The sequence below is a fragment of the Nansenia antarctica genome (assembly GCF_963989245.1).
Source record: "Nansenia antarctica genome assembly, chromosome: 4".
NCBI lineage: Eukaryota > Metazoa > Chordata > Actinopteri > Argentiniformes > Microstomatidae > Nansenia > Nansenia antarctica.
In genome coordinates, this window is record NC_137689.1 from 16,823,618 (window position 1) to 16,850,027 (window position 26,410).

The following is a 26,410-nucleotide window of genomic DNA, read 5'->3' on the forward strand; positions in this document are numbered from 1 at the left end:
AGCATTAGGGACTAGTAGGCTACTAGCTACATCTGTCGACGCACCCAGACAGCTAGATATCGCTGCTAGTTAACAAGCCAGGCTAAAAAAAAAATAAATCTAAAAAAAAAAATCAGGACGTTGCACCGCGTTTGTTTAGCAGTGCTGCTGTGTACATTTATATTTATGTATATATTTACATTTATGTTCGCGCACGCCACGCCACGGATTCTCAAAGTCATATTTGAGAATAGACTTTAAAGTGCTTCGTGGTGGTATTGAACAAGCAATACTAGGGGCTCGTTAGTTTCGGGGTGGCCGACTTTTGTCAGCCCACAAATCATCGGACTCGATTTCAGCTCCGTCTTCCGTTGTGGATGTGGGAACTACTGTTAGCTACGCTAGCTTCAGATCGTTTGACAGCTCACATCTCATCACTCCACTGACAGCAGCTCGGTCAGTGAGCAGGGAGACACTTGTTGATTGTTGAAGCAGGGGTTAGTTAGTGTGCACTGGCTCTCCCATTGTTGACACATTTCCTGCTAGCAATCGATGACTTTTCATCACAATTTAGAACACTTTTCATAACAATTGGCTTAAGTTGAGTTCTCTGAAATAGCGCTTCATCCGGGATTTTTAAACTAACGTATATAGGGGCCTACCGTTACTAGATATTTGACTATCTCGACACGTAGCTAGCTAGCTAGCTTGCTAGCCAAGGAGAGCTAGCTTATCTAGGAGTAGCATTTTGATAGCTAAGTTAAGCTAGCAGACCCACTAGTCCGTGTTATGTTAACGTCGTCGAGTCAGAGGACTGATGTAGCTGGCTAGCTAACGCCTAGCTACGTCGAGGAGTTTGAGACATTCTGATATTCTTGTCCCCCTTTGAAAACTCGTGAAGATGTCAACGCGGACGCCATTACTAACAATTGAACATTCGTCAAACCAGGTAAGCCAACTGCAGAAGCAAAAGCGACCAAGTTTACTCGCTAATGGCGGTAGCTAGCTAGCGTCACTGTCAGACTACTGCCTGTTCACATACGCTGCTTTAGTCTGGATTGGCAAAGTTTATTTGCTAGCTTTTTGGGGGGTTGGATTGCTAAGCCCATTTGCTAGAAAACGGTGTTCTAAGAAAATAGAGCTCCACATTCTAGGGTGGGTAATCTATCTATCTCGCCCAGAACCGAGCCTCTATCACTGTGCTGATCACAGCAAGTTACAGAGAAGGCTCGGTCCAGGGCTAGGGTGGCCTAGTAGCCACGGGAGCTAGTAGAAGTAGTAGTTAGCTAGCTAGCATTGTAGGTTTGGAGCCGAGGTTTTCATAGGAGTTGAAAGGCTTTGCTGTAAATGTTAGTATAGTAGTCAACTTGCTAGCTTAGCTAGGACTAGAAGGTAATTGTTCCATATTTGCTCTTGTACTGTGATAAGCTGGAAGACCCAGGAGGTTATACGGTAGCTAGCTTATTTCAATGATAGTTAGTGTCATAGTGAACACTTGAACACAGCATTTGGGTGAAGCATTTCTGTAGGAAATATGCCAAAGATGTTCAACTCAATCCTGAGTTTGTTGTCTTTGATCAACCAAACCTTTGTCTTATACATTATACCGAATGAAGGCCCATCGGCAGAACAGATACAAACTATGCATATGCTATTTTGACATCCAATCAGTTGTTTATACTTAGTCTTAATGGATTTGAACAGAAAGAACAAACATTTTCAATTGATTTGGGTTTGTCAAGGTTGCCTTTCTCAAGTTGTGAGACCTAACTATAGCGACGTACAACTGTTTGAATGAATCGACTCAATCGTCGTACCCAGTACTCAGTACTAGTCTATCTTAATTGTAAGTAGACCTGAAACAGGACTTTATTCCTGCTTTGTTGTGGTGTTTAAAATCAACCATCACAATAACCAATCTGTTGATGTTCCAGTGAAATGATCTGTTTAGTGCTTGGTGATAATGTGTGTAAACTTGTGTTCCAGAGGTTCAGTCATGAGCTTAATTGGTTCAAAAGGTAGGGGGCTTTGATTTGCTTTTCGCAAAAATTGTTTTATGGCATCGTCATAAAACGCCACAGACCTGCATTTTAGGGTGCATTTGAAGAGTGGTTCACTGCCATGAAATGTATAAAAATGCGACGTGCATTGCTGACTGCCAAAAGTTAAGGAGTACGCTGTGGGAGAGGCCTGCACTGTTTCCTCAGTTAAGTCGTTACCAAATGGCTAATAACATTAGTAGCAGAGACGTTATAAGTATGCCATATGGCTCTTTTACTACAATAATCCCAAACATCGACTCATGACTAGTCAGAGTTTTGTTGCTGAGTTTCACTGAGGCAAGGAGTGGCAAGGCTTGGCCCTGCCCAGGCGAGCTTGTTTGACTGCAAGACTGCTGGTGATCAGGACACAGGCAGGGACACTGGATGTTCTTCCGACCTCAGATTCTCTGTTGGTTAAAACCAGCATTTCCAGTTGAGCTGGGTGTAGGAGTCGTGTAAAGGGGAGTGCTCTATTTCTCCATGTTGCTAGGATTAACATTATTAGTATGCATTCACACACATCTAAGAGTTCTCCTTGTGTGTGTGCTTTTGTTTTTCCTCTCTCTGCATCTTTTTGAACGTTTGCATCGTAATTGTATAATGTAGGCTACAGGACTCTCACAGATCATGTCATTGATAGGGTCAGTGGAAGGTATAGCCCTAGCTAATTTATCTGTCTTGTTGAAGGCATTGCATGTTGTTTCTTACACTTTTCCTGGTGACCATGTGTGACAGTTTTTGCCTGTGCTCTTGGTTCTCTGTGGTGTTTCTTTCTCTGTCATGACCAAACCCTCTCATACTTGTGGGTATTAATAGCTCACATAGGAGGGGTTGGAAGGGGTGTCAACACTCTTCTTGTCCCAGCTTTGTTTGAAATGTAGATGCAATTTCTCGTCTGAAAGGATCATCAGTATTCAATCATTCCTTTTATTATTCTGCTTTGAAGCTTCTACAGTAGGCATTATTCTTTGAGGAAAAAGTGCACCGATTATGATTTTGTGATTTAGGCCTACATTAAAGGTCCAGTATTTAGATTTGAGCTTTAAAATAATGCAAAATGGCAATGATAAACTGGTAATGATCAATGAATGAGATCGCATGGTAAAGAAAATATTTACTAAAGAACACTGTTTTGGACCAAACAAAACACTTTCTAAAATGAAGTTTCAAACATGGGCCTTTACTTGCATTTTCCATTTGATGCTGTTTGTGGATATGCACACATTTTGCTGCTATTAGAAAACGTAGCATATGTATGTTTTCAAATGTTCAGTGCACCCACCAGAGGCTTTCGATTAAAGACAAAACACAAAAATATATTGTGCGACCGTGATGTTGTTGAGTTTAAGTTGAGTCCTCAATGCCTCAGAAAAGTCAGGTAACTTAAGGATGGGGGATATGTGGAGGAAGAGGGTAGAGGAGAGTGCTAAGTTGGTGTCTGTGTCCTTGCTGCCTCTACCTCGATTGAAAATAGCTGTGGTGTGATATAAATACCCAGATAAATGACAAGCTGGCTCACACACCGTCTTTATTTAACAGTCCTCTCTCCATCAGTCTGGTGGTTCTTTGTTTACCCCTCTGTCCTTTCCTCTCCCTTTCTCAAAAGCAAGTTTCAATGATTGATAGAGGCCTTGTAGGCTTATGCCTTTGAGAAATACTAAAACAATTTGGGATTTAAATATCATCAAATGTTTATGCTCTCCTTTTGATTATATTATTTTATTCCTCATCATGATTTTTGTAGTGTGTGACATTTGTGGTTCTGTTAAAGCAAACTGTATTTGCTTGTTTGTGTGTGTGTATTTATCTAGTGTAGACTCTATGGCTGAGAGTGGAGCGACTGCTTCTCTGAGTATTTTGAAGAGTGAAAGACGTGAGGCGACAGTTTGTCACGTGCGTGTGTTTATGAGAAAGTTGGGGAGGAAGGTAGGGCAGAGGTTGGGGGGGGGGGGTAACAGGTTCCCATGGCATTACCCCAACATTACGTCTGTTCAGACTCAGAGAGGTGCCATTCCATCGTGTGTGTGTGTGAGTGATACTGTGACCATAACGAGAAATTGTAAGACGAGAGTGCAGATTTGATTTAAAATAGGTGTGGTACGGGGAGTACAACATTGATCAGCTGTTGTGAGATCTACAGGTGACCATTGCTGCGTTCAGTCAGGCACAACAGTAGTGTATTGTTCAGACAGAAATGTTGTATAGAAAGGGTCTCTCTGACGCTTAGGTGTAGTCGAGTAAGGAATATTGTCACTCTCTATTCGTATCATTTCTATCTCGCTCCGTAGCCTGCTTCCTGTTGTAATATCTTTGGTGGGGAATCCTTGACCTCTCCATCCCTTTATCTCTCTTCCTCTCATTTCCTCCTATCTTTCTCTTTATTGTCTCTGTGGTACACAACTGTGAGCATGTTAGCTCTTGTCCATGATGCCAAACCCAGACACGTCTCACCGGCTCAGACAAACCCAGGCACGTCTCATCACCGGCACTATGAGCCTGACTCTGTCATTGTGTCTACCGTTGCTTTTCCTTTTATTAGTTACTTTTCTGTAGCCTCCTAGAATTTATAACGCTGCAGATATCCTTTCACATTGACTGCATTAGTTTAGTCAGGGATCTCCTTTCCTCCCACATGTCCCACTTCTTGGTCCTCTATCCAAGCTGTCACCACCCCCTTTATGTTTTGAAATCTGTGAGAGTCTAAAATCAGAACTCTGTTCACACAGTAGTCCTCTGGTCTCAATGTTCAATCTTTCATGCTTGTATCCAAAGGTATCAGGGGCGTCAGGTCACATTTTGTGTTGAGGGACCGAAGCATATTTCACATGTCACCATTTGTTTGAGTCCGTCTGGATCTCTTGACATCAGTCTCCCTCTGAAGCTGATCATGAGCTGAACCGCTATTTGTAGCTTTATGTGAGTGGACCATCCAGTCCCTCAGGCTCCTCCTGTGCTCTCTCTTCCTCTCTCTCTCTCTCTCTAACACTCACACTCTCTCTCTCTCAGTCAGTCAGCCCTGGAGCTGAGGTTCCCCTGAGTTTGACGGTACGTCTGCATTGCCATGTTTTGTCTGCATGATATTCTGTGGCTTATATCAGCTGTGGCAACGTGCCTGTTTTGATTGTGCTTCTGCCGACGTGCCAGCCCGTGTGAGTGTTTTCATTTGTATACGGCGTGTGTTGTAATGCACGTGTGGGGCAGGGACAGGAGTGCTGGCTGCTGTGGTGATTGAAGGTCAAAGCTGTGTTTGTGCGGACTGCAGACTGCACTGCTGCTGACGCTCTCACTCACTGCAGCGCTCCTCGGCAGCAGACACCTCTTTGACATGCACAGGGTACCGTAGGCATTCTGTCTCAGTCCATGACACACAACAAACTCCCTGTAAGCAGGAGGTGCAATGCCATGTTTGCCAGCACAGGAATAAAAAAGCAAAAACAGAAACGAGGTCAGCACAGTTGCGTTGTTGATTTCCCTGTAGTGTCTGTAAGCCTGGCAGCTCTTGATGTGATGAGGCACTTCCTCATGCATGTATGCCAGAGGGTGCTTTTATGGCTGTTGTGTGTTTTTTGTGAGAGAGAGAGAGCTTAGGTGACAGCTGCCTCCCGGCTTGGGGGGCTCCTGCTGGTTTTACTGGCAGACTTTCAACAAGCTTCTGATTTATACCTATATAAACAGGCCTGGGACTTTGTACAGACACACAGGTGTCATCATGCATCTCTTAAATAACATGTATGTACAAGAAGGCAATCTGAATAACTGATATTATTCTGTTCGCTTTTCGGTGTTCTTTTTATTGTGATGGTCGAACAGGTCTTGTAACAGGTTTTGTATCAGATAGGCAAGTTACCGTAGAGACTGGCATGTTGGTCTACACAAGCGCCTGCTCTGATCGCTCCAGGAGCATGTGCTGGGCTAGCACTAGACAAGATCAGACCTGAAACATAGTAGTCACATTTAGCATTTTGCACTGCTACTGGCAATACTGATGAATGAATGAGCCTACACTGATGTTGTTAAAAGCAATCATGTCGCCTATTATTACTGCAAGCATTGCTAACCAGCATTACAATCCATGGATGGAGATCTTGGTTGTCCACACACACACACACACACACACACACACACACACACACACACACACACACACACACACACAGGTGTTTTTCTGTGCTCCCACTCTTGCCCGATGGTCACATATGTGTGCTACCCTCCGCTTCACCTCTTGTTCAGCTCCATTAACTGTAGTGGGATCCTGAAATGCATGGTGTGTTAATGGATACTACTTGTCACACACAGATGTTGCCTAACAGAATGTTTGTTCCCCTCTTTCAGCCTCTCTCGGAGTCCAAGGCAGGCGGCCGTCCCAATATGCCGCGATGCCGCAACTCTGTCGCCACGACGGCTGACGAGCAGCCACACATTGGCAACTACCGCCTGCTGAAGACAATCGGCAAGGGCAACTTTGCCAAGGTCAAACTAGCCCGGCATGTCCTCACTGGTAAAGAGGTGAGGCTAAAATGATAACCAAGGCTTAGCTAAATGGTTGGCTAAATGGATTATATAGATCCTCCCCCCAATTATAACCTTAGATCAGATAAATGCCCAATTTTTCATAGCTTGGCAAGCCTCTGGGAGCAGTTTTTGATGTTTAGAAATTAAGTGGTGTGGATTAAATTGCACTGTAGTGTCAGCTCGTCTATGAGATGTCATTATTGTGTTCCTAGTGTTAGCAGTGTAGGGGAGTCAACTTCACTTGACACATAACACTTAACATTCTGATCTCTGAAGTGTTGAGTATGTTAGATCATCGTGTCATGAACATGTGACTGCCAGTTGTTTTAATAGGCTGATCAAATGCCATGTGACATGATGGATGTGAGAGGGGCAGCAAAAGGAGTATAGTTGGTCCATCCTGGGCTCCCATAGCGCTTTATATAGTAGGGGGAACTCACCTCATCAACTCATTACCACCACTATTGTGACCCTACAGTTGTATGTGGGTGTCTGTGAACTTATCAGCATTTCTTTCCAATCTGTTCCGTCATTGAGTGAGATGTAGTCAACTCAAAGCTGTTGTCACAACATCAGGGACTACAGATGGAAATTCTAGCTATCAAGCTAAATCTGGTGCAATTACATGTTATACATGGTCCCTGACAAATAAATGAATCACTGTAGTGTTCTGATGCTCTTATCTATGCAAGCCATAAACCATTACGGAATTGATGTCAGATGGTTATTTTCAAGCCAAATAGAGTGAACTTTTTTTAGGTGGTCCTCATGGCTAATTTCATATTCCTTTTCTCAAAAAAGGTGGCTGTAAAAATCATAGACAAAACACAGCTGAACTCTTCCAGTCTCCAGAAGGTGAGTGAATGAATATGAGTGCCTTGTAGTTTGTGCTTTTTGGTGCATGTGTTCTCACAGGTAGTATTTATTTCTGAAATGGAAAAAAATAAAGCGAGAATCAAGGAGAGAACTTAAGTGTAAGGCTTATTAAATCCAGTCAAACCCCATACAATCCTAAAGCATCTTCCAATCCCTAACCCTGGCTGTGGTTTCCCCCCAAAGAGGGTAGGCCCCGTAGGGCTTAGGGCAGGATATGGAGGTAATTGCAGGAAATTAGACCCAAGTACTTCCTGTGGTGAGGGTTTGGGTGGGGTGGCAATACTGTCTTGAGCGTTGCATGCATGTTGGCACACACAAATACTACACAGGCAGATTACACTAGAATAGTAGTAATAGTAGCACTAGAATAGTAGTAGAAATTTGATTTGTTAATCTCATACTTATGTTGTAAATAAACATTGAATGACCCTCTCTTAATGTTTGCCCATAGCTGTTTCGTGAAGTGAGGATCATGAAACTGCTTAATCACCCAAATATCGGTGAGCTCCACTGTTTACCCCTGCTTATTTGATAAAGATGTCTGAAGATGTACCATATGTTTTAGTTGTTCAGCAAAGACATTGACTGCCAATTAACTATTTCCCTCTCTCATTTTCACTTCAGTTAAGTTATTTGAAGTTATCGAGACAGAGAAGACTCTGTACTTGGTGATGGAGTACGCCAGTGGAGGTGAGTCTTCCTGCAATGTCTTATATTCGGATATCTGATATCTGACTCTGAAAGACATTTCATGATTAGTAATAATTGACAATGCTTTGCTCATCCCTGTGTGACAATCGATCATATCGGGACCTAGATTCCATTAAGAATACGCAAAATTAAGATAAATCGGTTTGTGAGGAGTTAACGCTCATGCCAATAGCTGTGTAATCCATCTCATTAACAATGCATGTGAACATTAGACATTGATGGTAAACTTTGATAATCTGGTCACGATTATGAAGTTTTGTTTTAACAGAAAATTAGAAGAGAGAATCACCAAAAATTGATTGACATACTGGAAATTCTGACCAATCACAAAACTGTTAGCAAACTGTTAGCAAGTGGTGTTGAGGGCGTATTCAGAACCACAGCAGACGTGAAGATTGTTTGCTCTGTCAAGATTGCAGTGTGAACATTAATCAACCCTAACTTTAGCCACCTCTAACAAAAAAAACAATGAGTGATTTGAAAATAATATATATATATTATTTGAAGGTGAGCATGAGACACACCCAGTGTGACACACAGAACTAGGGATGGGAATCGAGGACCGGTTCCAGTTGAGAACCGGTTCCAAATTGTTCGATGCATCATTTACATTACATTACATTTTTGGCATTTAGCAGACGCCTTATTCCAAAGCGACTTACAATCAATACATTTGAATACTAAGCATGTGAATCAGCAGTCCACCATTCGTTGCAGGAAGAGTACTCTAGCTCGGGCCCGGGGCCACTGATAGAAGGAAAAACCTTCTCTTTATTATCGCCTTCTACTAAAACTTTTTTTTATTATTACTGGAGAAACTGAGAAACAGTACAAGGGGGGCAATAGAAGTTCTTAGGGACACAGTAGAGGGGAAAGCGGGTGTCTTTAGGAGACGTAGTGGTGAGGGTCAGAAGATGTCTCAGGAGGAGCAGTTAAGATGTAATTTGTTGTTCAGAATCATATCCCTCCGAGGTTATCGATTCCGGCATGTTTCGCGCATGTGACAGTTGCGCATTGCAAAAACTTACAACATTCAACAACAAATTACAACATTCCTACTTGTAACATCAGTAAAATTATAATTTTAAGTAAGGGTGGAAACACTAGCAATATGTTAAAACATCTTTCAACGCAACATGGGCTAAAAGGAATGCCATGTTTTTGACATTACACACGAGTGCCACTGCTTCCCAAGCGAGCAACGCATCCGTTACTGAGGGTAAATATCCTATGCTAATAATATTAGTGCCCGCAGGCAGGCTTTAGCAGATCTTTTCTTTGACTAAGAAACCCTAAATGAAAATGAATGCTGTACAAATATTCTCCCATTTCATCCATTTTAGCTGATGACAGACAGACTGTTGCTAGAGATAGCTCTGAAGCTACAGCTAAAGTTATATCCTTTTAAGAAAAGGACCACTTAATTTATTTTCTATTATAGAATCTTTTATTTATGTTCAGATTATACACTGTGTTCAGAGACTCAAGATAATAAAACAGTTCTGTTGACGCTGAACCTGTGTAGGCCTACTTTTTTAAAATCAGAAATCAATAAAGAATCGAACCGATAAGCAGAGTCCATAATGGAATCGGTATCAATAACATCTTATCAATTCCCATCCCTACACACAACCTAACCCAAAGCCCTTCATAGTACTTATAGCAGTTTGGGACGAGAACAATTCTCCATTCTCACAACGCCATCGATTTGATCATCATGTATTACCCCCAAAATCTGAGTCAGTACAGTATTTTTCAGATTGCAATTTAATTTCTCTCTTCAGGGAAGATCTCACCCATCTCCCTCTCTGAGCCTCCCCCTCCTGTCATCCCCTTTTGTGTCCCCACTGCTTTCTTCTACCGTCAACACCCAACTATTTTGTCTATCCCCCCACAGGTGAGGTGTTTGATTACCTAGTTGCTCATGGGAGAATGAAAGAAAAAGAGGCGCGAGCCAAATTTAGACAGGTGAGACACTACTTTGTTTGTTTGTCTTTTACCCTATGTTTTTTTCTCTGAGGGTATGATGATTCTGTTCAGAGAAAAAATTGAAATCTCATCTTGGCTCTTGCTCCCTCTTTCATTACAGATAGTGTCAGCAGTGCAGTACTGTCACCAGAAGTGCATTGTACACAGAGACCTTAAGGTGAGGAAGGATAGAGGGAGAAGAAAGAGGAAGTGCTTTTCTGTGTTTGTGTGACAGCGTGAAAAGACAGACATATGAAGGACAGATCAACATGATTCCAGTTGCCTGATGTGAAATAATCCAAAGGAATGTTGATCAATGGTAAATGCAAGCTTCCTGATTCTCTGTCTCTCTTTCTTGTGCACACTTTAGGCAGAAAACCTGCTCCTGGATGCTGACATGAACATCAAGATAGCAGACTTTGGTTTCAGTAATGAGTTCACTCTGGGGAACAAGCTAGACACATTCTGTGGCAGCCCGCCCTACGCCGCCCCAGAGCTCTTCCAGGGCAAGAAGTATGACGGGCCTGAGGTGGACGTCTGGAGCCTGGGGGTCATCCTCTACACACTGGTCAGCGGCTCTCTCCCCTTCGATGGGCAGAACCTAAAGGTGGGCAGGGAACTGATAAAGGAGGGAGGGATTGCGTGGAGAACAACATTATTTTCTGTGACTATCCAAACGAAAATCCTTGTCCCATCCTGCGTGTCCTCGTTTTACCCTTCAGGAGTTGCGTGAGCGGGTTTTACGGGGAAAGTATAGGATTCCCTTCTACATGTCCACAGACTGTGAGAACCTGCTCAAGAAGTTCCTCATTCTCAACCCAACTAAGAGGGGCAGCCTAGAGGTGAGTGCCTCTGTCTTTTGCACTGCTTCTTTCACCACGGGCAGTATGTAGACTACTCTTAATGACAAAACTTATGTGTAAGTGCTTTGTATTGTCTTAGTGCTTCATTCTTCATTAACTATTTCTCTACTCTCTCTCTCTCTGTTTGTGTCAAGCAGCAGGCCATGAAGGACCGCTGGATGAATGTGGGCCATGAGGAGGAGGAGCTGAAGCCCTATATCGAGCCCCAGCCCGACTACAAGGACCCCCAGAGGACAGGTCAGCTCCCCGACCGCGCGGGGGGGTGGAAAAGAGGTGGGGCAGGCGTCTGGTGGAATGACTGGTGGATGGAGAAGGGAATACTGTTGGAGGGGGGTCTAGGGGCTCACACTGACTGGGTGTGAAAATGTTCAGAAACATTTTCAATGTAAAATAAATAAATAATAATAATAACAAAAAACTAAATATATATAAATAATTAGTTTTGTTTATAGTCTTTGTTCGCCCACTTTTGTGTGTCAAGTAATGTGCCCTTGTTTTGTGCTCTGTACAATTATATGTGTGTTAACATAGAGCGAGAGTGATATGTCGCTGTTTATGTTGTTGATTTTAGACTTGTGCTAGTTGTGTGTGATTTGATGCTGTCTGCTTCTGCTTAGGGGTGTAACGGATCACCTAACTCACGGATCGGATCGTGTCACGGATTTTGAGTCACGGATCGGATCATTTTTCGGATCAACACAAAACATATATTTTTTAATAAAAACAACATTTTCCTTGAATTCTGTAAAAACACCACTTTTAATGTGTGAAACAAAAAAACAACATTCAAGATGTCAAAACTGATATATATATATATATCACATATATATATAACATCTATATATAACAACATATATATATAACAACATATATATAACATCACTGCTGCAAAGTAACAGAGTACTTTTTTTGTGTGTTTACACAATCACCCAGGCTGCTTAGCGGGTGATATGACGTGATATAATTGGGACAGAGATGAGTGAATGAATGTTGTTGTCAACTCAGTACACATGCAGAGAGTGAGAATAAAGCGCACATGATTGTTTTTCTACCGGTTACATTTGAATGAATGAATGGTCTTTATTGTCATTGCTACAGTACAGGTACCAAACAACGAAATTTAGGAGGGGTGGCTCCCCTGGTGTTAGGAAAAAAAAAAAAAAAAAAAAAAACGGTTTTGCTATTGATCCGCGGTACACATGCGTTCCGAACCGTGGAGGGCGATCCGAACGGATCACGGATTATCCGTGATCCGTTACACCCCTACTTCTGCTATATGTGTAGCTAATGGGATTCTCTGTGATCTCAAGATGCTGAAGCGTGTGTTAGGTTGACCTTTTCCTCTGTTCTGTCTAGATATTATGATACAGATGGGCTTCACTCAGGAGGAGATCCAGGACTCTCTCCTCAACCAAAAATACAATGAAGTCATGGCCACATACCTATTACTGGACTATAGGAACTCGGAGGTAAATTGCAGTAAATGTGAACACGCACAACTATAGGAGCTAATGGTATCTTACTTCTTCATGGCATGACAATGATGATCCCCACTCATTTCCCTTCAGCTTGACGAATGTATCAACATCGGATCAATAAAGCCCCGCACAGGAAATGACCTCACAAACAGCAATGCCCAATCCCCCTCGCACAAGGTACAGCGCAGTACCTCATCCAATCAGAAGCCCAGGAGAGCAACAGATGCAGGTAGGAAAATGAAAAAAGGGGGGTGGGGTTACTGAAAATGTGTATGGCCACACAACTCTTGTTTGTTTGTTCGTCTTACATGATTAATTTAGTTTTTGGTCCCTTGTGTATTACTGTATTGACCTCACTCATCGTGTCCCCTTCCCTCTGCCTGTTTGTGGCTGTCTGATCCCCTCTTGGTCCCTGCAGGCTCCTCTGCTGCCAAGCGCTCTCAGGGGGACACCAAGCACACTGCTGATGACTATGGGAGGAAAGGTTCTGCCAGTTCTACTAAGGTCCCTCCCAGCCCTCTACCTATAGGGGACCGTAAGAAGACCACCCCGACCCCCTCCACCGTAAGTGCACATGTTCCTCAAGGCTCTGTTCAGATACCTGACAGTCCGGGGGATGATATCCTGTACACTACTACACACCACTCCCTCTTTATCTGTTCTACAGAACAGCATCCTGTCCTCTGGTACGAGTCGCAGCCGAAACTCGCCGGTGCCTGAGAGAGCCACACTTGGGGTTCACAATGGCAAGGACAGGTAAACACACACACACACACACACACACACATACACACACACGTTCACATGGAGGTGGGGTTCTGTTTTTAATAGGGATGCACCAAAAGTTCGTCCACTGAAATTATTCTGCCAAATACCCCCAAAAATGTTTTGGCCATTCGGTGTGAAAAGACTGAATGTTTACCGAATGCAAGATCTTTTTTTAGGACGCAATCAAACAGTGCAAGCAACTCATGCTGTTCTGTGAATGAGACAAGCTATTGACTGATGACTGCCTACTGCCAAGTCATATAATTACAGCAAACATGTCGGCAGTTTAGCATCTGTTCTCTGAACAACAACAAGAGGCACATTCCGACATTTAAGACTTCCGTTTTAATTTTCGCGACTTCAAAATAAAAGTGTGAGCTAAGAGTTGTTGAAAATCAATGACACTCTCGCTAGTCAACTAACACAGCTTGTTTTGTGAGCCTGCTAACAATGTAAAGTAGTGTTATAGTTAACTAGGTAGCAGTGGGGATTACTCACCGAATCCAATGCATTGCAATATTTTGGCTTGACTAGCGAGCGTCTGATGTGATTTTCCAAAATGTTGAAAAGTATTTCAGGTTTTCAAAATAAAAGTCTGAACAGTCCGTTCCCCCTTTCTCCAGCCGCTGTCACAATTTTTACATCTTTCATGAAATTAGGAAATATTACGTAATATACAAAACACGTCATTTCGATAATTATCATTTTACATGAATAAGCATACAAGCATGAGTAAAAAGCAACATTTATTTAATTTATACAATGGTACAAAAATTGGCAAGATAAATTAAAAACTGCCGGTACACACTCCAGTATTCGGTATTCGGCCAAGTGTTTCCTTAATTTCGGCTTCGGCCAATCATTTTCATTTCAGTGCTTCCCTGGTTTTTAGGCCTGGTCTTTAGAGACGGCCGTGTTTACATTCACACAGAGCAGAGAGTTGAGTAACAATGGACTAGTATCACCTTCGTTTAGTCTCACACCATTCTAGTCTATCATCATTATCATTACTCTCCGTCAATATTTATACCGTGGCTCTCTCACGCACCCGAACATGGTGTGATGAGTTCTTGTATGCAGTACGTACAACCTGCACACCTGCTTGAGTTTTTAATTTCAGTTTCCCTTAACTCTTCCCTCTGAAAGCTAAACATCTGAGGAAAGCTGTAATGTATCATTAATAAAATAAAATCTATATATGATATACAGTCTTTCCATAAACATGCGGTTGAGAATACAGTACAGTAAAAACCAGCCTTTAGATAGGTGTAGAATCTGGGACCTCGGACACTGACACACTTTCAGGTATTAGTCATATTGACCCTGATAGTCAGATCCCCACTCCTTAATCTGGGATTTGTGACGCTGGCTGCTGGCCTTTTTGTACGCTGGTAATTTTCAGATAAAAAAGGGGAAAAATTGTGGGAGAGAGGGGGGGGGGGGATCAGCGCCGACAGATCATGTGACTCTGACATGTTAGCCATGTTAGCGTCTGAGAGAGATGACGAGAAAGGAGTAACTAACACACAGTGTAGAGTGCTGAATCACACACAACTACCCATTTAACATCCATTGCATACTTCCCTCTGGCACAAAAGCTTTTTGGTTGTTGGTATAACTGCAAAAGCTTTGCCCCCCCAACACATTTCGCATAAATATTATTTGCTCATTAAATTAACCGGGATATATTGGTGTTCTGTCTCCCTTGACCAGTTCTCCAACTCTTCCCTTTCTGCAAGGTTTCTGTGTGCAATGCTTGAGAAATAATGCAGTCTCGTAATGGACAGATTCAGTTGTGAAATGACTTTGTTATAATGTGTCCAATACAAATGCATTATTTTTAGTTTTTTTATAATGCTGTGTTTGCCATGTTGTCTGTGGTGTCCATATGTGTTTGCCTCCCTCCCTCTAGTGTCTCTGCTGTCTCCCCAGTGCAGATTTCTAACAGTCTAACCCCATGCCCCACGTATGCCCCTTCCGGGGGAATGGTTGGCACGGGGTTATTGATTTCTGTTCCCCAGCCTGACTACCCCAGGGTCACGTGCCTCCACAGCCTCAGCAGCTGCCGTCCTGTCCTCCTCCTCCTCTTCTCGCCCCAGACACCACAAGTCCCTGTCCACCTCTGCCCACCCCAGCCCCCCAGACATCCACGCACACCGTCCCAGGCAAGTGGCACCAGAGCCGGGGGTGCACAAAGAAGAGCCACAGAGCAGGAGGGGAAGTAGAGAGGATATGGGGGATGACCTGAAGGTTTACTTCAACTGTTGAGATACATACATGGTTTCTGTTCTCAACATAACACAACGGAAAAATATACAGAAAGATCTAAGATTTAGGGAATAGGAAGTTAGCAATAACGATGGAATGGCAACATTGAAAGCACCCCACTCTTCTCTTTCTGCCACTTTTCTTCACCCCCTGGAACTCTCAACCTTCAAGTCCCCGCTCCCCCACCCCACCCTGCACCCCCCCCCATTACCTGCAAACTCCCTATTGGATAACTTTTGTAGATAATACAAGCGTGCTTTTTCATTGGACCCAGTTACTGATTTACTGCCTGACAAAACAAGGCACAAGGCTGTAATTGCTCTATTGGCAACATGTAATTTTACATGGCCTTAGACTCTTAAAATGAAAGTCTATCTGACTCAATCATGGTGGATTTTGCTGGGTGGATGGCACAGTTAGCATGCATGTCATAGCCTAATAGAAATAAAATGCAAATCTGTCTGAATAACATGAATTGTTATTGGCTTGTAAAGGCTCTTTCCAAACTACAACTACTCTCTCAGTGCTACTTACAGCAGTGCCACTTTTATGGAAATGCATGCATGTCATTTACTCAACTTGGTTTCCCATGACCGCTATATCTGAAGCTCAGTAGTACTTTTATCATCAGTCGCTTGTGGCTTTTTTGTGTTGGATGGCAAGACATTTGAAGGGAACGCAAGGAACTTTGATGTGCATGGCTATAAATGTGTTCTCTCTGCCTACTCACTCTTTGAACGACCAAAAACAGCACAGCCCCTCAGAGAGTGCCAGTGGTGTCTCCCTCTGCCCACAACATCAGCAGCTCCACGGTGACCGACCGCTCCAACTTCCCCAGGGGGGTGGCTAGCAGAAGCACTTTCCATGCTGGCCAGCAGAGGGCCACACGGGACCAGCATTCTTCAGCCTACAACGGTCCCCCAGCTTCCCCCTCCTTCTCCCATGGGAACAGCCAGGCCCGAAGACCTGGGGCCTCGGGTATCTTCAGCAAGTTTACCTCAAAATTTGTGCGCAGGTGAGATGACGGGATGGGGAGGGTGAAGTGTTGAACCCAGATGTGATAGTCGAGCAGCCATTAATGTTTGTATTACTGTGACACAAATTCCAGAAAACAATTAAGTCTTTATTGATGTTGATGGGTAACGCAGGAGAATCAATTTGAATTGTATTTACTGCTGTAATTTGTCATTTAACTTCAATCATATGTAATCTGTTTTTGTAGGACTGGAGACATCCAGTGGCCATAGAGCAAATGTGCATACAATATGCTTGATTACTTTTACCTGTACTCCCCTATTTCAGGACGGTTTGGAGCAGTAAATGTATTTCTGTGACTGCTCAGTTCTCTCATATGGGAGAGATGTTGGTGCAGGGAAGTTTCTCTGTTTAAGAATACCTTGACTTAGAAAATCCTGCTTTAGGATCATTCATTCAGCGATAAATAGTACAAGACTGAATGAAGACGTTAGTAATATGACATCATAATTCACATGCATGACTCCCATCCAGTGCTAACCCTAATCTGAGTTAATTGTCTATGTAACAACTCTGTACACCTTGATTAACATGAGATGTTCCCTAAATACCAGGATAACGACAGGTTTCATAAACTTGACCTGCATTTTGTGGCAACTTGTTTGGCTCAGGCTCAGCACCTGAAAGACGCCAGGGCTGTCTGAGTTGACATGCATTTGTATAACAGATTTGCCTTGGTATGTTCTGCGCACGTTTGTGTACATACAGTTTTCTTTTTCTCCCCCCTCCCCTGTTTTGTAGAAATCTCTCATTCAGATTCCCCAGAAGGTAGGCCAAATAACCACACCCTTAAGTCTTTCTCAAAACTATTCCATTTTGTGTCCTTTCTCTTTTATTTTTTTGGTGTCATGACCCTTTTATTTGTACATATTTGTCCATAATTCTATTCTAACAAGTTGCCATGTACTAACGCATCCTGCTCTCCATCGCCTGATTCACCCTCGTTTGTCTCTCTTTTAATCTCTCAGTGAATAATGCTCATCCCTTTCAGCTTGTCCCCCTGCCACAGTTTCTTTTTGTCTCCACTGGTGTTCTCGAATGTCGTCCTGTGGGTCCTTGGCTACATGAATAGAAAACCTCCTGTGTTGCCCAGACTGTGATCATGCATTGCTACCCAGTGCGCATAAAGCCTCAGAATACAGAGAAATAATACAAGAGAGCACCTATTCTACTGAAGTAGGCTAGTTTACATAGTTTATTGTGGAACAGTATTAACTCCCTCGCTAGGGTTAGTGTCTATTTCGGGTAGATGTTTTTGTGTTGCGATCTGTCAGAAAACCATGGGTCTTAAGTGGCATTTATTGTAGCGTGCTTAATAAATGCATACATGGTTGCGTCGGTTTGTTGAGACGATGCTTACGTAGAAAATATTTGAATGAAGGAAGACACTGGCGAAGGCATTTTGAATTGCTGTTTATTGACTTTGTTGTGTGTTCTTACAAGACTATTATTGCATGACGTGTTGAAGATGGGAGTCTAGGGTTTTGGTCCCTTTTGGTGTTTTTGTATGTCTAGGTGCAGTTTGCACAGAAGCACTGCTACACCCGTCTGTTTCTTTTCCCTGGGCTTTGTTTTTGGGGGTTTGGTTTTTGAGCAAAGAGTTGCCAGTGTTTTTGCTGAATCTTCTTAACTATAAAGAGGGTCATTCAACTACAGATCAAAGGATATTAATGTTTAACCAACCTGTGCCCTCAAAATTACTCCCATTTACTAGTGTTTCTTGTGGCTGTCAAATGTTTTGCATGAAGCACCTACAGTACCGTGCTGGAAAGCTGTTACAGTTAAATGTGCACCCCTTGTGGTGGTTCCTTACTACCGTAATTTCTTCAAATTTCTAATTGATATTGCACAAATATGATAAGCAGTCACTGCCGGTGACGTCAGTTGGATGCATGAACAACATGATGCATGAACAACATAGTTCTGGTCTATGTTGATACATAGATGATCAACTGGTCGTTTATGGTCAGGCGTTGCATGTATGTGAAGTATTGCAATTGCAGTTAGGGCACACAGATTCAGAGATGTTAGGCACCTTGACAAAATGAGAACACCTCCTGCTTCTACAGAGAGATCTTACCTGTGTTTATGACAGCAAATGCATATTTTTGTATATTTTTGTTGATGCTGTTAACGGTGGGAGTTGGAGGAGAATGGGTTATTGGAGTGGTGCTGGTGATGGGACTTACAGTATTAATATAACTGACACGGTTGTAATCTCTGATCCTTCATTCCAGTTTAATGCTAGTACAGATGCACCAGTTGTGTACATAGATTGTGTGACACATTTTTTTATTTTTTTATGAAGTTTAAATATTTGGGGGATTTTAAATGAATGTGTTAATAGAAGTGTCTACTTTTATATAAACCCCAACAAGTAGGAAACAACACATGGATAAATATGTATGTACTGTATATTTCTAATTATCTGGAATTGGAAGGTGCAGGGGTTACTGTGGGAGGTGGTGTATCTAACCTAGTAACCTAGTAAAGTCTAATTAGGAAGACTAAACTTGTGCCGATTTTCTTTGAGGAGCCCGTATGAGGGAGAGGGTCAAGATGAGGCCAGCAGGTGAGGAATATGATAGTCAAACTGATTCAGTGAACATTTCTGACAATCAAATAATCAGTAGCGATGTATTGATCCAGGTTGTAAAGAAGTTATCATAAAAAATTAGATGACTTGATTGGTATTGCTCATTAGTGTTTAAGCATTGATCTTTTTGATTACAGAAGGGACAAACATTTTGATTTTGAATAGTCTTTAGCTGCCCAGTTAAGCTTGTAACTGCCCAACTCAATTGCTTTATGCTCCTGCTGTATCATTGGCTCCCTCTGTGATTGTGAACGCATTCATAACAAGCTCACAACATGTTGTTTTCTGTCTCTTCCTATTTCTCTGTTTCTCTCCTTTCTTTTCATAACATTCCTCTCTTTCTCATTTCCAACTTCCTGTCCTGCCACATCAGACCCATGCTGACCACTGCTGAGAAGATGGAGAAGTGTACCCTGGGCTCTGGAGGAGACGAGAACAAGGACTCCCTGTCTTCAACCTCCACTGTGCCCAGCACCCCAGGCCAGCTTTCCAAGGACACCAAACCCAGAGCGCTGCGCTTCACCTGGAGCATGAAGACCACCTCTTCCATGGAGCCCAATGAGATGATGAAGGAGATCCGGAAGGTTCTAGACTCAAACAGCTGTGAATATGAGCTGCGGGAGCTCTACATGCTGTTGTGTGTGTCTGGGAACCCCGCCCGTGACGACTTTGTCCAGTGGGAGATGGAGGTGTGCAAGCTGCCTCGCCTCTCCCTTAACGGGGTTCGTTTTAAGCGTATCTCTGGAACATCCATCGGCTTCAAGAACATCGCATCCAAGATTGCCAATGAGCTCAAACTGTGAGCCAGTGGAGGAAAACGTAATGGAGATGGGTGATTGGAGAAATGAGGTTGTTGATAAAGACTGGAGCACAAAAGCCAAGAGGCTGGACTTTGAGAGAGAAAAGAGAACGGAGTTAAGAGCAATGAAAAGTAGGCAAGAGGAGCATGGAGAGACTTTTTGGGTGGGAAGGGATGAACAGAGTCTAGGACAGGTTGGCCAGGGGATGTTGTGTGTATAGAACTTTTTAAGGGGATTGTTAATTTTTTTGGGAGGGGGGGTGTTCTTTTTTTCGGTTTGGGTTTTCTGTCCCCTCTCCCTCCCCTCTGACTTTTCTGTTGTCTTCTACTCGAGACAGTTTTGTTTGTCAGTTTTTCTTCTTAAACCTCACAATCCTATTTTTATTCAAGAGGAATTTAGTGATGGAAAGAAAATATGAAAGCAGATGGGTTATAAACAAAGTGACAAACTGATTCACTGATTGTAGGTATCCTTTTTATTTTATTTTTTATTTTGAGATTAAAACGGCCCTGCACTCAGCCAGCTGTCCTTGCCCTGCCCCTAAGCCCAAACGATGGTCTAGGCACCATGTTACTGTACTTGAGCATCTTGCCCCAAATCCTAGCTGTTTGTTTTGAACAGATGAAGAGCGATGCAGTCTAACACCCTGAATGTACAACATAATTAGACATAGGTATCTGAGGTACATCACATTCACTACAGCTGTAAATTGGTTCTCTCATCATGTGCTAATCCTCATCAACCACTGAGGGCTGTGCAATGTTACTGCCTCCATGTGGTGGTTCCGAAAGCCTCTGCCATGTTTACATCACAGTACAGTGTCTTACTTGAGGGAACATTGGAAGTGCAGACTCTACTAGACTCTGACTGTGGGCTCTGATTGTGAGCCTTCACCTTCCTGCGTCCCAAGCCCCTTCAATTCGTTTTTGTTTTTCTACAGCAGGGGTAACTTATCTGATGACTAATTAAGGGCCAATTTATAATTATTGTTGGATTGTAATGTAATTAAGAGTTGCTGGTTGGTTTCAATGTGCTGCACTGGAATGTCTGAGTCTGAGTTCCCTTGCCTTTCTCTGGAGAAAATAATTATTAATATTGTTATTATAAGAATAAACACAGTTGGATGATTTCTTTGTGTGTTCTTTTTGTTCCATAATCTGTTATCATTGGATGAAATATTAGTTCTGAGCCAGCACCCTCTAATGCACATGCATTTTTATCTGTTTACTCATACATGCAGTCTAACCACAAATCTACAGCCTGTAGCTGAGCTAACTACTGTGTAAAACACCAGTGGATGATACACTGCTACTGCTAATTAAATACAGCACTATCCTGTGTAAAAAAAAAAACTCAATTACTTGTGTAACATACCGACTTAAATAATGGAGTAACACCGTAAGTACGTGTTGAATACAAAAACATAAGTAAATGTGTTGTTATTCTGACAAAAATAAATGCAGCTTTGATTTCCATGATTCATAAACCTTGGCTACATCGGGGGGACCACACTGCGTGTTACTAGCGCCAGAGAAATGTAAAGGCGAGAGACTCAACAAGGCCTTACTTCCTTATATACTTGTCAGAAGGCGGAGCGCAGACAGGAAGTGGTTGAGTCTCAGCTTGACATTTTCTCCGACCGACACAAGCACCTCCCCTCGGATATCATACCGAAGTTGCTCGGTGGTAATATAACTTCCAAGGGACACGCTAGTCCACAGACAAGCCAGGCTACCCCACTCGCAAGGTGAGTTAACAGCTACTGTTAGCAGTTTTAGCCACTCGATTGAGAACGTTCCATGTTATTATGGATAAAATAACCCTAAACCCTATATATATATTTCCTGACTGACCAGAAGTTAATTAAATTAACTGGAAACTTTGTTTTGTTAATATTTGACATGGTTACATAGCTGTCATTTTTATTATCGAGCCCAGAGCTGGACTGTCCTGGAGGAGCTTCATTTCTAACGCTCATGTTTTTTTTGACACTGCTGAATCTGCATCGTTGGCTTGCTACCACCACATTTATCAAACCTAAAATGTTGAAGATATATGTTGGAACAGTGAACTCGTCAACCGCCAGAGCTGCGCACTTTATTCGAAAAAAATATATATATAAAATGCAGCGAGGTGTCAAGACTGTCCGTCACGAACCATAGGCTACTTTGCGCTACAGGCAAGGGCTTCCCCCAACTCCACAGAGGTTGCTCCCCCCCCCCCCTCTTGCCATGGGGAGTGTAGCACTAGCACCCTGAAAAAGTGTTGCGCTATATCCCAGTGTGGACTGTCGGATTGACCTTTTATTGTTAATTCCAAATGTGCTTTTCTCAAAAACAAAACATTTAAATTATAATTCTTCTCCCAGAGCGTTGAAATGTTTTCTGTGCCATTTATTTATTCATTCCTCCTGTCCTCCCTCACCTCTAAAATACATGCTATGTACAGTATGAATTATAAGTGCCAATATAAACAAATGGAATGATACCTGAAATAAAACATTTTTTTCCAGCTTTCATAGAATAGATCTTGAGCCTGTGGTGATGTCCTCCTCTTCCTTGCCCTCATTGCCACTGAACAATGGTGCCCAGATGCCACTCCTGGGACTGGGAACATACACACTGCAGGGTTTTGAGCAAATGCACTTGATTGTTGATGCTGCACTCAGCTCGGGCTATCGTGCCTTCGACACTGCTGCCGTGTACAGCAATGAAGCAGTCTTGGGAAGGGCCCTCTTGGACCTGATGCCCAAACACAACCTTACCAGAGCAGACATCTTTATCATCAGCAAACTGTCTCCAGAGGATATGGGCCCGCAGACCAGAGAGGGGTGTCTTCGTAGCGTGGAGAAGGTGGGGCTGGGGGGATACATTGACCTTTATTTGATCCACTGGCCGGGGACTAGAGGTCTTGAACCAGAGGATGTGAGGAATGCACAGGATCGAGCCCAGAGCTGGACTGTCCTGGAGGAGCTTCATGCCGATGGGATTCTCAGAGCCATTGGGGTATCCAACTACACCCCAAAGCACCTGAAGGAGCTGCTGGAGAAGTGCAGGGTGCGCCCGGCCCTGCTGCAGGTGGAGTCCTCTCTTTGCTTGGCAAACTGTCTCAATATTGAAGCTCATTAGCTTAATTTCATTGCATTGTGAAATGCCTCCTCCCAAAGTATTCACTTGTTTACTCATGGCTCCCTCTAGCTGCTTAAACCAAACTAATCCAATGCATTTAGATACATGAAGGTGAGTGATGGGAGGTTAGGTAGAGAATCAAACCATAGTCTTGGAACTCTGATTCTCAGTTTCTGGTTTCCCATTCTACAGGTTGAGTTCCACCCCAAACTGGCACAAAGGGAGCTGAGGGCAATTTGTACGGATGCTGACATCTGCTTCCAAGCGTATTCGTCTCTTGGGAAAGGGGCCCTGCTGACAGATTCAGAGGTTCTGGTGGAAGCAGCGGCTTATGGACGAACTGCCTCCCAGGTGCTGCTGAGGTGGGCCGTCCAGCAGGGGGTGGCCATTTTGCCAAGGTCTTCCAGGCCGGAGAGAGTGAAGGAGAATGGTGACGTTTTTGACTTCACTTTAGACAAAAAGGTTATGGACAAACTATCTGGTATGGATAGCAGCACAAGATTCTGCAAGCGAGATTCCTCTAACATTGTCTAGAGAGGAGCCTCACACCAACAAACTTGATCATTTAAAAATCTTTACATGTCAAGGGTTAATGTGAAATTATGAATGATCAACAAAACGACTTGAGTGAAATGTATCATTTTCCAAAAATGTTAAAGTTCATGGTACATCGGTTCATGAAAAACAGTTCTGCCAATAAAAAACTTTAGTCAAATGTATTATGAAACAGAAATCATCAACTGAAACATTGACATCATTTTGCAAATAAAATAAAAGACTTGCAAACATTTATTTTTATTTTTATGAGCAATGTTTAAAAAATCTGCTACATAACATACAAAAACAATTACAAATGTAATAAAGTTTTATGAAAAAGCTAAATATCAAAAACTCATGACACAAAGTTTCAAGTAGAATATCAGTGTTATAACTGATGGAAGTGGACTGCCATGCCTCCTGTACAACAGATTGTGATATACACCCACATTACTGATGGCTCAACACTATTCAGAATATTTGCATATAAGGCAAAAGACAATTCAATATAAAACCATACAAATACAGTATCTGAGTTTAATACTAAAACCAAAATATGAACAAAAAATAATACTATATCAATATCAATATTTGGCCTTGACTTGAAATATACATTTGTGTAAATGCACAGTACTGTAATAATACTTTCTGATGGAACACCAGCATAGGTAGGTAGCTACTTACGCTTCATGGTAGGTTATAAGATAACCATTGACATTGAAAATAAATTGGTATAATATAAAGTTTAGCTCAACATATGATACCCGTCATATTGCAATTGTCATCACAAATCAGTTGATCTTTTACAGATTTCAAGAATCATCAAAATATAATGACTATATGAACTTTTAATTCTTGGTGGTAAAATTCTTTCTATAGATTTATAAAAATTTCATAGATAAATTCAACAATTTCTATGCAAATATTTGTGTGTAAATAAATACATTTTTACCTGTTCCAGTAGCACAAGAGATTGTCACTTTTTCGATCTATTACACACTGAATAATACATTTATTGCAAGATATATTCTAAATACAATTAATATTTGATGAAAGATACTAAAAAGTAGATAGACATTTACTGTGATTTCAGTAAAAACATTGGTAACATTTTAGCCCAGAATACAAATGTACTGACATGTTAACAAACTGCTGTGGAAACTAATTTGTTTTAGCCTACTCTACTGTTTCTCTCAACCATAGTAATTGTATGTGTATTACCATTCAATTACTATGGTTATTAAACAGTATAAATAAAAAACAGTTAGTAATAACAAATAGTTTCCATTTTGGTTTGTTACCATGTTATTAACCTTCCATTTTGTGCTAGATAGTAAAGAGCTACCAAAGCATGTCCATAAGACACAGTTCAGCTGCATAACCATGTCTTTGTAAATTTGTTAAGGAAATGCCGATGAGCTTCTTCTCCCTTGCCTCTTACTGTATGTGTGTCAGACAGAGGTGCACAGTGTGGAATTGGTTTCTCACTCCCTGCCTTCTTCCTCCTTCGTACCCCAGGGGAATGAGAACCATCCTCGGGACACCTTCTTCTGCTTGTCTGTTCCTGGGCTGATCCCCTTCTTCAGCTCCTGGGGAATGAACAGAAAAGTCAATTTCATACATATTCTAAGATAAGTAGTTTTGGCAATCACACTGTTTATCAAAGGTTCGTTAATACTCATAGAGGTCAGTGGTATCAAGAGAACAGTTCACCAACATATATGCAGCCTGAATGCAGACACCGAAATGAGACAACCCTGTGAGCAGACTCCCTGCAATATGCACTAGTTTGTCTACATTAGTTAAGTCCATATTGCTATGGATATGGTGTCAACAAGTAAATAATACATGTTGGCTTAAGTAGACAGGACTAAGAGTGAAACATATGTGTCCTCTCTTTCCTTTATTTCTACTTGGATCAACCTCTTTCTTACACTCCTCTGTCATCTTACCCCTCTATCGAGCCAGGTGTCAAATTCATCGCTCATCCTCCTCAACTGGCGCCCATATTTCTTTGCAGCCCACAGTGCAGCAGGGGCGGATTGTGATCGACCTCTGAATGGAGCCCCATCACCTCCTCTTCCCTCCATAGGAGCCACCCCATCCTGAAACTCTGTGTCATCCCATCGGCTGACCTGGGAGGACACCTCGGACTCTGAGAAGAGCCGGACTCGCCCACCTGTGTGAGATATTGTTTGATGGATTGGATTTCACATTATACCACAAATGCATATCTTAACATATATCCCATGACTAGCAGTAGATGTGGGGTGAATAATGCAAGTTTGAATCTGACCTTTGTGCCGCTTTGTGCTCCTCTGAGCGGAGACATTGAGGAGCTGAGATTCAGTGCTCTGTGTTGTGTCTGAATGGTCAGGATCTTCTTTATCACTCATCATTTGTGCCGGCTATGATATAACTGTAGGAACAGTAAATTCACAGTGAATGTACAGCAGGTACTGTACATATTTAACACTTTGTGTTGCTATCATAATGACATTATTATTATTATGATTATTATTAATAATAATAATAATACATTATATATACGTTTTGGTACACTGTTGAAAATATATTTGTAATTGAATGTTAACTGTTTAGCTAGTAAGCTAGCTTTACCTCACGTAGTCCTGATGAATTGCGGAGGGTGGGTTAGGTATGGTAAATTCTAGTTCGGCTATATCCTCCTCTCTCAATTTCGAATTATAACTGATTCCTTATTTCTTGTTTTTCTTCTTTCGATGTGAGACTTTGCATAAACCAGTCGATGTTCATTTCCTCTCATTGCTGGTGACACACCCAAACAAACAATAGACCAATGGGCTACCTACTGCTAGCTACAAGTCATT

The 26,410-nt window shown here is 42.2% G+C and overlaps 2 protein-coding genes across 2 annotated transcripts; both read left to right on the forward strand.

Moving 5' to 3' along the window:
- Nucleotides 1-47: 47 nt before the first annotated feature.
- Nucleotides 48-21,025, forward strand: mark2a (MAP/microtubule affinity-regulating kinase 2a). The gene is made up of 19 exons (XM_080529827.1): nt 48-928; nt 6,354-6,527; nt 7,335-7,388; nt 7,861-7,909; nt 8,034-8,099; nt 10,018-10,088; nt 10,210-10,266; nt 10,459-10,695; nt 10,811-10,930; nt 11,089-11,224; nt 12,308-12,420; nt 12,520-12,658; nt 12,848-12,993; nt 13,097-13,185; nt 15,219-15,362; nt 16,217-16,480; nt 17,242-17,268; nt 19,037-19,072; nt 19,470-21,025. The coding sequence occupies exons 1-19, from the start codon at nt 881-883 to the stop codon at nt 19,897-19,899; spliced, it is 2,400 nt and encodes a 799-aa protein (XP_080385953.1). The 5' UTR covers nt 48-880; the 3' UTR covers nt 19,900-21,025.
- Nucleotides 21,026-21,610: 585 nt separating this feature from the next.
- On the forward strand, nt 21,611-23,804 carry LOC308156471 (aldo-keto reductase). The gene is made up of 3 exons (XM_080529814.1): nt 21,611-21,643; nt 22,409-22,973; nt 23,217-23,804. The coding sequence occupies exons 2-3, from the start codon at nt 22,440-22,442 to the stop codon at nt 23,556-23,558; spliced, it is 876 nt and encodes a 291-aa protein (XP_080385940.1). The 5' UTR covers nt 21,611-21,643; nt 22,409-22,439; the 3' UTR covers nt 23,559-23,804.
- The last annotated feature ends 2,606 nt before the right edge of the window (nt 23,805-26,410 follow it).